Here is a 12,462-nt window from a genome sequence, read left to right as displayed (position 1 = left end):
CTATTATCTTCTAGGTGTTGTAAGCTGCTAGGTAGCAACTATTATAATAATAATTATAAGGCTTGCCTTTTTATTAACCTTTTTTTTATAACAAATTAGCGCTTACATAAGTGTAAGAAGGTGTTAAATAAGCTATAGCTCTACTATAACTCTATAAAAGCTAATTACTATAAAAATTACCCTTTACTACACAGAGAACTCTTATAATAGTGGTTTACTAGAGGCAAAACAGCCTATTCTATTTTTTTTAAGATTGCCCTTAATTTCCTTACTATCCTAGCTACTAGTTGTAAGTGTAAGAGGTGTTTTAGCGCAGCTAGTTATATAGTAACTAATAATTAAGGCTTACTAAAAAGTGTAATAATTAAGGCTATTTAACTTTAAAAGAACTAGCTATAGCATAAGGTAGTAAGCAGCAAGCTTTTAGACCTCTCTGCTCTTGTTACTAGAAAGAATTAGTTATTTTATAGTTAATTAGACCTTAATCTTGCGTCTCTAGAGACCTATAATCTTAGCTGTTTTAACTAGAGTACAGCGTACTTTAATTAAATTGTACTACTTGTACAGATCACGTGAGCCGTAACAGTTACAATACGTACACCTACCTCTCCTCCTCCCTGTCGTACGAACGTACCCAAAATCTCACCCGTACAGGCCTCAAAATCGCCCAATCGTACAGTACTACGCCTCGTTGGAAGCCCTGGCCTTTGGGTCGAACTCCCAGAGAAGATCCAGCAACCTTCTGATATCCATTCCTACTTCTTCAACATCGCGTCCCATCATTAGATCTCTTGACCCAACCATGACTGGAACAACTTTTCCTATAGGAATTCGCCTCACGCTTGACATATAAAATTTCGCTATTATGTGCCGAAGGGTTCGTGCATCCGGATAAATCTCATGTTTCAAGTCGTCGAGATAGGGCTCCCCTCGAGAGCCTAAGAATCGGTGAGTGACTTTCCTGCCAGGGAAGATATGAGGGCTGTTCAGAAGTGCATGCAGCCAAGCAAGATAGCCATATCGCCATTCGCCACTAGGGCGTCTATGTTTCCCTAAGGAAACAATATCGCCAACGCACATTATAACGAAACGTTTTTAGAGAGCCCTTTGAGCGCTAGGTCATAGTATAGCTTCAAAAACATCATGTTTCGTGTCTGAGCGTGTCCTGCTGACTTAGGATGAAAGGTACGAACCCAATTCACCTTGTCTCCAAGGTCTCCAAGGGAACTTGGGTCATCCAAGTTCCACGTATATTCTCCGGGTTCGTCAGGCTCCCACGTAAACTTCTCGATGGCCTCGCCCACTTCCACTTCGCTGCAATTACCATCCAGCGCACGAGGAATAGGGAGGTAATAGAACCACGTGTCTGGGTCTTTGTAATTTGGCTCATTTACTCCTTCTCTACAGAACCTGTGTCCAGTATATACCCAATCCACGTTCACCCAGTCTATGGCTGTGAAGTATTTATCACCCCACATGGACTTATCGAGTGTCCAATGCACGTTCCTCATGTCGATCCAGTACTGTAGAACGTAGTTGAGGGACTGCGTCAAGCGGTTCAACTTTTTGCGCAATTCTTGCGTAGCGTACGGCCCAAAAGGCAGGAAACTGGCTTTATTGCACTGTGTTGTGTCTTCTTCGAAGAACTGGGAGTAACTGGTTTGGTAGACCCAAGTGCGATATGCAAAATCGGCGTCCGGGGTAAGGTGGAATCGTTTCTCTATCATTTCCGTAAGTACGTTATTGTACTTGGCGAAGAAGCTGCCGCAATATAGTTCATTCGTTGCGTTTGCGAGACTTTCGTCGCAATGAGACTTCAAAGTGAGGAGGCAACCTCTGAGGATCTTACTGAATCCGATGTCGTTTCCGCCGATGGACAGTGTAGCAAAGGACGTCTTAAAATTCTCTGAACCATCCGAATTGATCGATTTAAGTTGTTTGTTAGGCATCGTGAAATTGAGTAAATGCCTAGTTTTAGCCCCAGTACACGCCACGAAATTGTCTTTCGGTTTAGGATCTCCAGGTTGTGGTTCGTGGGGTCCGGGCATGTACTTGTGAGTTTGCATAGAGTTGGGGTATGCTTCGAACCGTCTCATGCACTTCGCATCGTTATCGAAAGCCTTCCCAGCACCAGGGCCTGCAGCGAAAGAGTCGCCTACAGCAACTCACTCAGCGGGATGTAGGGGTGGAAAGTTTGCTGATTCATTGAAATCAGGGAAGTTCAGATCCACGAGAGAAGGTGTTTCAGGACCGTTCGTATCGGTATCATTGTCAGAGGCATCTGGAGAAACTTTCTTAGCCATGATCTAAACGTTTTTTAGATGGAGTTATGACTTACTAGCGGTGGATAGCGCAACTAAAGCTCCTCCGGCTCCTATATACCATAAGAGAAAATGCATGTTTGGCAGAGAGACGGGTAGAGAAGTAAGATCTGAGATCAAAGTGGTTTCAAGATAGTACTAAATAATGCAGAGATTGATTCCTGGAGATCTCATATGAACCCTTTGACGGAAGCCATGACAGTCTATATTTCGGGGAGCAAAATGGGATACATATGCTCCGAACTGAGACGGATCAACTGGCGCAGACTCTCCAACACACTTTTGAGGCGAACAATCGATCCATAGCGATAGGGCCCCCTTCCACTCCCCTTAAATCGTGCTCTGAATCGAATCGATGCGTAGACGTGGTGAAAATGTCTTGGGGAGCTCTAACGATAGCTTGTAGAGGAACTGGGATGAGTGTTCAAATGGATCTGAATCCCGTAGGAGCAAAATTGGAGCAGTGAGGCGTAAATAGCATTGGTAGCGAGGAATAAGAAGAAGTACGTGTCAAAATCTCAATTGGAGTAGCTCTCAACGCCTTAATACACGACGCACACTGAAGGGTTCGAGGAGACTATTCAGGCAAGGCTGAAAGGACACGCGAGTTGCTATAAGAAACCGCCGCTCTAGAAATAATGAAAGCCAGTGGCGATTTGTTCGTAGGATTAAGGCATAGTAATTAAAAGAATATGAAGCCGAGCTCTCGAGCCAGAGTTTGGAGGCACTTCATCTCGCCAACCTGCACTGAAGTGAAGACACCATAAACTGCGAGAAAGTGACCCGGGAGTGTGGCAGCGCTCATCAGGAATACTATGCGCTGTAGTAGTCACAAAAACAAAGAAGTAGAAGATACTTACACGTATATCACACTGATGAAGCATGTGATTGAGAATTGCAGGATTGTTGTTGTAATGAGAGGTTAAAACCTGATGAAGTGAGCTGCACTGCCACGTTTCATTTGTGCCAACGCATGCGGCACAGCCCATCACGTCAAAAGGCCCAACAACATGCCTTCGCCCCACAATCAGAGCTTCACACTCACAACATGGAGTTCAGCATTTTCTTCGCCTTTACCTGTCTTTGCTTGATATTTCGGTCCTCTCAGGTGAATGCTGTTGTCCTGCGCTTACCCATAACGAGATACACAACGGGGTGGAATATTAAATTTTTGCACGAGCCAAACTTCGTAGGCGCCTTGGAGAGGTATGTTCCTCTTCGAATCGTGAAGCTAAACTAAAGCATAGTTCAGTCGTGTTCAAGGGCAATTGAGACTTCCGTCCTCTCCACTTTGGGACGGCGCAAGTCCTCGAGCTAGGTCGATGGACAGCTTTTCCGATATCTTCCAAAAGCCTCTGAGACTGTCCGTTCTGCGAAATGGCAATAATGGCGACGGTCAAGATGACACAGTTTTCTCTAGTATGTACGTTGTCGACATCGGACTTGGAAATCCTCCCGTTGGGTTCCGAGCGCAACTTGATACCAGTTGGGGGCCGTTGTTTGTCCCTTCTACAAACTGCACCTACGATGACTATGATAAATTGTACTGCGAAATTCATCCATTGTACAATTCTTCTTCTTCATCCACCTACAAAGCCGATCTCAGGTCATGCAAATTGGAATATCCTGGGCAAGCGGGTATTCACACTTGGGGCAACGTGTCGCGTGATAGTATTCACATTTCCGATCTTGAAATCGCAGACCAGTTGTTTGAGGAAGCAGTTGTGTATTACCCTACACCCATGGAGCGCGACGATCTATTCGACACCGCACTTGGACTTGCCCTCCGTCCAATCAAGGACAATTGGAATAATTTTCCCCCAAATGCTTCATATCCTTTCCAGAGCATGGTAGAGAAAAGACTTCTGGATGAGCCAATATTCAGTCTGCGTCTTGGGAGGTCTAGCCAAGAGGGAGGCGAACTGATCCTCGGCGGTCGGCCTGAAGATATGGACAATACCACAGCAATAGAGCTTCCATTAACAACGGAAGCAGGACTGGGTGACAGATTGTGGGAGTTCTACGCAAGCAACGGGTGGCAGGTTGCTCTCCAGAACATGTCCATGACGTTTAACGCGTCTGGTCCGCCTACTCCACTTACGACGGAAAATACTACGGCAATGATCTCGAGTTCGTTTCCGTGGATCGCTCTTCCAGAGCATATCGCAAGGCGGGCAAACGAGCAAATCGGCGTCAGAGACGTGTTCGACTGGGTCGAGTGCGAAAAACGTGAAGAACTGCCCAACTGGCGTCTTGCACTTGGGCCGTTGGGTCAGCAAATTGAGTTAACTCCTTGGGACTACCTGATTGAAGCCGAAGATGACCAAGTGAACAAAATCAAGTGTGTCTCGGCGTTCATTGGCATGGGTGAGGAGAGAAGTAAGCAGGGATTCATTTTGCTAGGCAATCCGTTCCTGAATGGATTACACAGCGTTTTTGACGCTGGGCGCCGGAGTATTTTGCTGGCAAATCGGCCCAGGTAGAACTACCTACCTGCCGATCGAAACGAGGTAACCTTCCCTTACACCAACGGTCTCAACTGGATCCAGTGTACAAAATATTGCAAAAATACACTACGTTTCTGCGTTCCAATAGCTTTCTCTTCACTGATCGTCGGCTATAACCAAAGTCTTCTATTTAGCGACGTATCGTAATTAGAGTTCTCATAGGCTTATATTCGTTCTGCTGCCGTCACCTGGAACATGAATTTTCTAGTTAATTCTCTTACATTACTCGGGATATATGATTCGTAGTGCGGCAGTACTATTGGCGCCTCTGACTTACAAAATACATAAACGCTATGGATGTTATTTAGCCCCAGGGGATGTTTTTATCAGGGTCGGGAGCCCACGGAATTCAATAGGTCCCCTAACGGGCCTCCCTTAAACCTGCCAAAGCCTAACAGTAAAAAGATTTAGGAAATATTCAGTGTTGTATCTTCCTATTTACGTATTCCTATCCAGCCTCCTATCTGATAGTATTAGAGCTAGGCAATTTTGCTTGTTACTTAATTAATCCTTTTATTGTAATTATATTATCTGCAACTTGCGCAACTCTTAGTTCATCCCTTTTAGCAATTTGCAGTATCGGAAAGCACACAACAGTCTAATACTGTAGACGGAAAAGGAAGAAAACGTAAATTTATAATACAATAGCTCTAACTTGATCTAGTAAGCTAATTAGGTAACCGGTGCCAACACCTATATAGCTCGGAATTGCTATGATCAGCAATGCGACCCGAACCTGCTAAATTTCGTAGACCCACAGCCTACGAAATACGTTTCAATCATACCAATATGTAGCAGGCACTGCTTAGGGTGCAAGCGTTATAGGCACACTGTAAGGCCGGATGTCCCAGTGTCAGATATGCGCACCTACTGTCAAGACAGGAGGAACGCTGGACGAAAGCTGCTACATAGTACGAGCAATAAGCTCGAACAGTATGTTGCTGCAAATTGCATGTTGCAGCATTTTGCAACAACTTGCAGCATGATGATGATGATGATGTCTTTATTACGCCCGGCTCTAGCCTAGAGGGCACTAGTGCGTTATTACCTAAGCGCTTCCTTAGTGATGGCTTAACTCCTCGTAGCCCTTACATGCCTCCTGCTCCGCTATCTGGCGTAGTTGTTACATATCCCCTTAATTGTAATTTGTAGCAAGTGTTCTTAAAGTCTCTTCTTTAAGTGTTTAAAGTCCTTTTATTAGCAAGTAAAGCAGAGCCTGCTGTTATGTAGGGTTAGTATTAAGCGTCTCTTTTCTACTATTGTCTCTATAGTTCTAGGTTCCTATCTTCTTTCTTACTCTAGGCGGCCTGTTGCTATTGCGTACCTAACTGTTATCTTTACTGTGTTAATGTCTAGCAACCATTCTGCCAGGTCTGCTGGTGCCTTTCCCCCTAGAAAGAAGGGGAGGTTTCCTCTTCTAGTCTCTGTTTGCTAAAGCATTTGTATTTAGAGTGTGTCCCATCTTTAGCATTAGAAGAGGAAGTGCTGAATAGTTTCTTCTGCCTAACTACATATGCACATGTTTGAGTCTGCAGCTCCTATTTAGTACAGGTATGTGTTTAGCTGTGTCATCCTAGTTTGTAATTGTGCTCAGGGCTTCTAACAAGGCGTAGTACTGTACGATTGGGCGATTTTAAGGCCTGTACGGGTGAGATTTTGTGTACGTTCGTACGACAGGGAGGAGGAGAGGTAGGTGTACGTATCGTAACTGTTACGGCTCACGTGATCTGTACGAGTAGTACGATTCGATTAAAGTACGCCGTACTCTAGTCGAAACAGCTAAGACTATGGGTCTCTAGAGACGCAAGATTAAGGTCTAATTAACTATAAAATAACTAGTTCTCCCTAGTAACAAGAGCAGATAGGACTAGATGAGGCCTGTAAGGCGGCAAGAGGCGTGGATAGATAACTCTGGAATAGAAAATGGTCTGTAATAGGCATTTTTGAGACATCCGTACTACGTACCGTACCTAGGGCATCATTAATCGTACGGTACGGCTCACGAACTCGGTACGTTTGTACTGAACACGTGACCGTTACGGTTTACTTTGTACAGACCGTAGTACGGCCTGTTGGAAGCCCTGAATTGTGCTAGTATCTTTGCTTCTTGCTAGGTTAGGGCGTTGTAGAGCTTCTTAGTGTGTTTCCCTAGTAGAGCTATGTCCATCTTGCGCGAGTATCTCCCTACTCCTGTTAGTAAGTCTTTTCTCTGTCCCTAGTTTCTTACTGTGGTCCTAGTTACTGTTAACCTTGCTTAGTAAAAGGGTCTAGTTAGCGCGCTGCTGTCTGCTGTGGCTTTCCTTGCTGCTTCCTTAGCCTTCTTTACTAAATTGTTGCTTCCTGCTAGGCACCATACTATACGTACAGAGCACCGCCTTTCCCTTAGTGCCTAAGTCGCGTTGTAGATCTGTTTGATGCTGGCTTGGCTGGACTGATCCCGCGGTTGGCGTATTGCCTGTATGGCCGCTTGGCTGCTGGTGAGAATGATGACCTGGTCCGCCGTCTGGCATGTCAGGAGGGAGGTCAGCGCTGCCGCCATCGCTGCCAGCTCCGCTGTGTAGGGGTTTTGCTCCGTCCTGGGTCCTAAGGTGAAGGACGAGGTAGCAGCTTAAGCGGGCGCTCCCCTCTGCGTGTCGTCTATCGCCCCTCCCATCCCTACTATACTAAGCTGGACAGATGCGATTGTTGCAATTCTAATACAGTTACACTAGTTAGCTAGTGTTATAGCCTTTGCTTAGTCTAGTTTAATTATTGCTAAGATGCAACAGTCCTATAGCTGCACACTGTGTGGATTAATTATTTTTATCTAGTTAGTATTAAGCCCCTCTAGCTATTCTGCAATATTCTGCAGCAGTAATTAAAACTGTTAAAAGCCTGTAATATAGAATTTTAACATAGGGTTTGTCCTTAGCAGCGTGTGGACATTAATCCACATCTTAATAGCCCTTACTGTGTGGCGTTCATGCACTGTCTGTAGACTCGCTTCTGCCTCTGCCACAGCCGCAGCAACTGTCTAGAAGCAGCCTGTAACAGCTTAAGCTCCTATTTTCTGTATTCTGTTTATCGCTCCCATTGAAATTGTGCCGCACGCGTGCATCCATACACTTGATGCGTAGTCTACCACTGGTGCTACTGTTGACTTGAAAAGCTGCCGGGCTGTAGCAGGGGAGACCATCTGTAACCGCCTCAGCGCTAGGGCTGCCCTTAGGCCCCTTGCTGCTGCCCTTGCTATGTGCTGCTTATATCTTAGCCCTGTATCTATAATAACGCCTAGGATCTTAGCTTCTGTTGTTAGTTTAACTAGCTGTCCTTTAACGCTTACTAGTTTTGCGCTTGTTTTGCCTCTATTTCTTATAAAGTGTATTAGGGTGGTCTTGTCCCCCTTAAAGGTTGCCCTGCTTCTCTTCTCCTACCTTGTTGCTCTTTTAATAATGTTTTAAAGTTTCACGTAATTTTCTTTAGCTAAGGGTCCTGTCACCTAAGCGTTGTAGTTGTCTATAAAGGCAAATAAACTGCTATAAGCATTAATCTAGTGTTAGACTAGATTAGCGTTAAAGAAGAGGAACAGGATTAGAGAAAGGGGGGATCCCTGTGGGAGCCCTGCCTAGGGCAGCAGTTTCTCCTCGGACGTGTAGCTGTTGACTGTAATAGTTGCTGTACAATTAGAGCAAAAGGCGTCTATCCATTGTACTAGGCCTGGTGGTATCCCTCTGGCACGGAGCCTCTGGGTTAGCCTGTCTTTGCATACTCTGTTGTATGCCCCTTTTACGTCAAAGCTTACTAGACTTAGCACTCTCCTAGATCTCCATGCGTTGTAGATGTGTTCTTGCAACATTAATAGCGCTTGTTCTGCTAATTGCTGTTTCCTTCTACTAAAGTAGTTTATAGGAAGTAACCTGTATGTTTCTGTTGCATATAAGATTCTCTCTGCTACAACAGCTTTAAGGATCTTGCTAAGAGTTAATAGTAGAGAGATGGGTCTCCACAACTTTGCCACTCTATAGTTGCCTTTCCTGGCTTTTTAAGCGGGACAATCCAAGCGTTTCTCCACTGTGCTAGGATGACCCCCTCCCCTAGTGATGTTTAAAACAAAAGTAGGATCCTCTCTTTCGCAACCAGCCATAGCTGCCTCCATACCATGACTGGGAGCCCATCATCGCCTGGTGCCTTCCACGGCTTGGCCGCGAACAGACAGCATTCTATTTTGTCCATGGTTAGGTCGGGCATGCTAACCGGGCTACGTTGCTGGCGTTCGCCCTCATTCTCAATAGTGTCTGGGAGCGGTGGAAAGAACAACTGCAGCAACTTGTCTGCTATCTCTAGATTTCCTCCTGTGCTTAATCTGTTAGTTCTCTCTAGAGGGGGTATTTTGTTAAATGTTGCAGCACTATCTAGCTTAAGGTATCTTGTAGCTTTCTAAATGTTAGCATTGTCCGCCAGAAAGTCCTCCTAGTGGGTTCTGCGCTGCCGCCGCGTTGCGTTGTGAAATTCCTTTGCTGCTGCCTTCGCCTGTTGTTCTGTCTCCATACTTGTCCTTCCTGCCTGCTGTTCCACTTTTGCCTTGTTCCTCTAGTGCGTATATACCCTTCGCAACTGCGTAAGGTCTGCAGTCCACCATCTTTTTGCATACAGCAAGGGCCTGGCTCTTAGGGTCAGCTTGTGGACTGCCTCTATTGCTGCTCCCATCAGCCTATCTGTCTGTTGCTGTACACTGCCCCCTATTAGTTTAGCTTTAAGCGTCTCCTTAACTCTTGTTTGTATTGCTTCCTATAGTGCATTTTTAAACAATAGTCTTGCTTCTACTTGCTGTCCTAGGGTGTCTACATTAAAGGTTGTTTTAATTGCTCTGTAATCTAACCTATGTTCTGTCTTATAGACTTTACAGCATAGTGCTGTAGCCGCCAGGTTGTCTAAGGTTAGCATTAAATTAATAGTGCTCTCACTTATTCCTTGCTGCCATGTTTTCGTGCCCCTAGGAAGTAGGCTGTGGAGTGAATAGTCCGCCATGAGGTGTATAATAGGGTCTGCTTCGCCTTGGTGAGTGTTTAACACATCATCCCCTCCCCACAATTAGTCGTGTCGGCTGAAATCACCTGCCAGGACCACGTCCACCCGCGTCCTGGTTCAGTCGTGTGCGGTTTAGATTAGGGTCCGGATGTGATTTATTGTCTCCCTTAGTGCTCGCTCATCTCTTATCTCGACGTAGACTGACACTACCAGGACCGTTCGACCGGGTAGTCGTAGCGTCGCTGCTGTGAGGTCCGGCGACTGTACCGGCAGCTGTTCAGCCTCGATGTCTTTCTGTATCCAGAGCATACTCCGGAAGGGCCACCTCCCGTCCCTACATGCGGTTGGCGTAAATTTGGCCCAGTGGGCGTGTCTGGCTGGTGTTGTGATGATCCTCCCTTCTTTGTTCCTCCACGCATGAGGTTCTTAAATAGCTAATACAGCAAAGTCTTGTAGTTGCTTGTTATTTACTACGCTGTGCAGTACCTCGCGTCTCTTTCCCGCATTAAGTTGGAATATCTTGAGCGTCCTAGGCATCCCGACCAGGGTATAGCACTCGACAGTTCCTAGAGAAAGATTCATGGGGGCCCCCACAGGGTACGCATTTAGGGACCATCACTTGGCATTTGCTGTGGTGGTGTCCTTCGCTGGCGCACCTAGCACAAACCCGCTGCCTCGTGCATGTGAATGCCTTGTGCCCTAGCTGTTGGCATTGGTAGCACTGCAATAGTCCATTTCGCGGTTCAAACGGTCTTGTGTATGCAGATTCTCCGTTAATGTGGAAGTACTGTTCTTGTAGCAGCCAGGCTGCATCGCTGCCCTTAGTGACATACACCACCATTAATCTATATGCTTTTCCTGAATCCTTTCTACTTAGCTAGCTGACTTTTGCTACCTGCACCCTGTTTTCGGCCCTGAGAGCCTCTGGGGCTCCTGGTCGGATTTGTCCTTCCTCTGACAGCACCGCTAGCCGGTTGGCGTTATCTACCCTGATTGGGAAGAGCTGGTCGCGCAGTATCCTAACTCCCCTGGCCGCCGTCTTGCGGGCTGCCTCGTTGACCGCCTGGAGCTCACTTTCGTCCCTACATGTGACTCTGATTCGATTGGTGTTCCTCGGGTCCCTAACCACTGCCGCACATCGCCATTCCGCGCGCTTGTAGTTTGTCCGCATCTCCTCCTTGATGGCTTGTCTAATCTTGCCTAGTTTCGCCTTCTCCCTGTCCACCTCCTTAATCCTAGATGTGTTGATTGTGCAGTAGAGTGTGTCTGTTGTTGTTAAGGGTGCCGTGTTGGTGGAAAGGGTCTGTAGGTTACTGGGCTGGCTGCTTAGGGGCGATCGTGCCACGGCGGCGTAAGATGGCAATCCACTAGGCAGCGTATAAGATCTGGCTAGAAGGGTCTTGAATTTGTCTACCATTGCTTTGTTCTCTACCTTTAGTGCCTCCACCTCTTGGGTGAGTGTCCTTGTTATTGTCTTAATCTGGGTTGCGTGTTCTCTTTCCATCCGCTCCATTGTGGCTACCATCCTGTCTTGGGTCTCTTTGAGTGCTGCGAGCACCACAGCTAATGGGTCTTCCTTCTGTCTCGCTCCTGCGCTTCTCTTGGGTATACCTGTTCCTTTGTCATGTCTTGTTCTTGGTCGGCCTCGAGTGCGGGTCGATTGTGGGGCTCCGGGGGCCTCTTGGTCGACATTGATCACCTCGTCTGTCCCGCTTCCATCGCTTGAGTTTCCCTGTTGTCTCCTTATATTCTCCGCCTTGGTTGCCTTGGGCGTCCTAACGCGTGTTCGGGTCGATTGCCGCCCCTGACGCGTGTCCTCCACCTCCGATTCCATCGATTCACGACTCCCCTGGGTCCCGCGCAGTCGTCTCGTCCTCCGGTACTTATCCCCGGTTCTCTAGGAGAGAGGGGGGGGGGGAGAGGTAGGGGCGGGGGGGTTTAGGGTTAGGTACCGGTACTTATCTTGCAACCCCCTCAGTCGCCGCAGCTCCGGTCCTCCTGCAGGTCGAATCGTGCAGTCCAGACGCAGGTGGAGTGTCTCAAGGAGTCGCAAATTCGGAGCTTTTCGGGAGTAGTTGTGTGTCGCAGCAAACTGCCTCGTGTAAGTCAATTGCAGCATGTTGCAGCCGGTCGCGCATAGGGCTAGTGCGCGAGGGACTCGGACCGGAAAAACAAAGCCGAGCAACACGAGCAGAGCAGACAAAAAGAAAAAGAAACATCGATAATTCAATACAATCAATCATCATCCCATACATCATATCCAAAACCCATCATTCATCTCAGGAAGCCCAGAAACAGTGCTTCAATCTGACACCCAGAACTGGCCAGTATGGCCTCACTTGACTTGTTTGGGGGTCACATGGCGGAAGATTCGAATTGAAAAAGAATTTGGTACCCGCCTCCGTCTGCACACTCCACCTGCGTCTGGACTGCACGATTCGACCTGTAGGAAGACCGGAGCTGCGGCGACTGAGGGGGTTGCAAGATAAGTACCGGTACCTAACCCTAAACCCCCCCGCCCCTACCTCTCTCCCCCCCCCTCTCTCCTAGAGAACCGGGGATAAGTACCGGAGGACGAGACGACTGCGCGGGACCCAGGGGAGTCGTGAATCGATGGAATCGGAGGT

The 12,462-nt window shown here is 47.1% G+C and overlaps 3 protein-coding genes across 3 annotated transcripts; 1 reads left to right on the top strand and 2 right to left on the bottom strand.

Moving 5' to 3' along the window:
* Positions 1-1,114: 1,114 nt before the first annotated feature.
* BDR25DRAFT_320616 (uncharacterized protein) lies at positions 1,115-2,206 on the bottom strand (the record flags this gene model as incomplete). The annotated part of the gene is made up of 3 exons (XM_033691917.1): positions 1,115-1,130; positions 1,174-2,137; positions 2,170-2,206. The coding sequence occupies 3 exons, from the start codon at positions 2,204-2,206 to the stop codon at positions 1,115-1,117; spliced, it is 1,017 nt and encodes a 338-aa protein (XP_033539463.1).
* Positions 2,207-3,643: 1,437 nt separating this feature from the next.
* On the top strand, positions 3,644-4,804 carry BDR25DRAFT_248559 (acid protease; the record flags this gene model as incomplete). The annotated part of the gene is made up of 1 exon (XM_033685978.1): positions 3,644-4,804. The coding sequence occupies one exon, from the start codon at positions 3,644-3,646 to the stop codon at positions 4,802-4,804; it is 1,161 nt and encodes a 386-aa protein (XP_033539462.1).
* A 7,285-nt stretch (positions 4,805-12,089) lies between these two features.
* BDR25DRAFT_363836 (uncharacterized protein) lies at positions 12,090-12,418 on the bottom strand (the record flags this gene model as incomplete). Its single annotated transcript, XM_033696799.1, has 4 exons — positions 12,090-12,113; positions 12,148-12,240; positions 12,279-12,340; positions 12,391-12,418. Coding segments are annotated over 4 exons (207 nt in total), but the record flags the coding sequence as incomplete, so codon positions are not given.
* Between the last annotated feature and the right edge of the window lie 44 nt (positions 12,419-12,462).

The sequence above is a fragment of the Lindgomyces ingoldianus genome (assembly GCF_010093535.1).
Source record: "Lindgomyces ingoldianus strain ATCC 200398 unplaced genomic scaffold BDR25scaffold_82, whole genome shotgun sequence".
NCBI classification, from domain to species: domain Eukaryota; kingdom Fungi; phylum Ascomycota; class Dothideomycetes; order Pleosporales; family Lindgomycetaceae; genus Lindgomyces; species Lindgomyces ingoldianus.
Note: the sequence above shows the minus strand (reverse complement) of the source record. Positions and strands in the feature narration are given on the sequence as shown.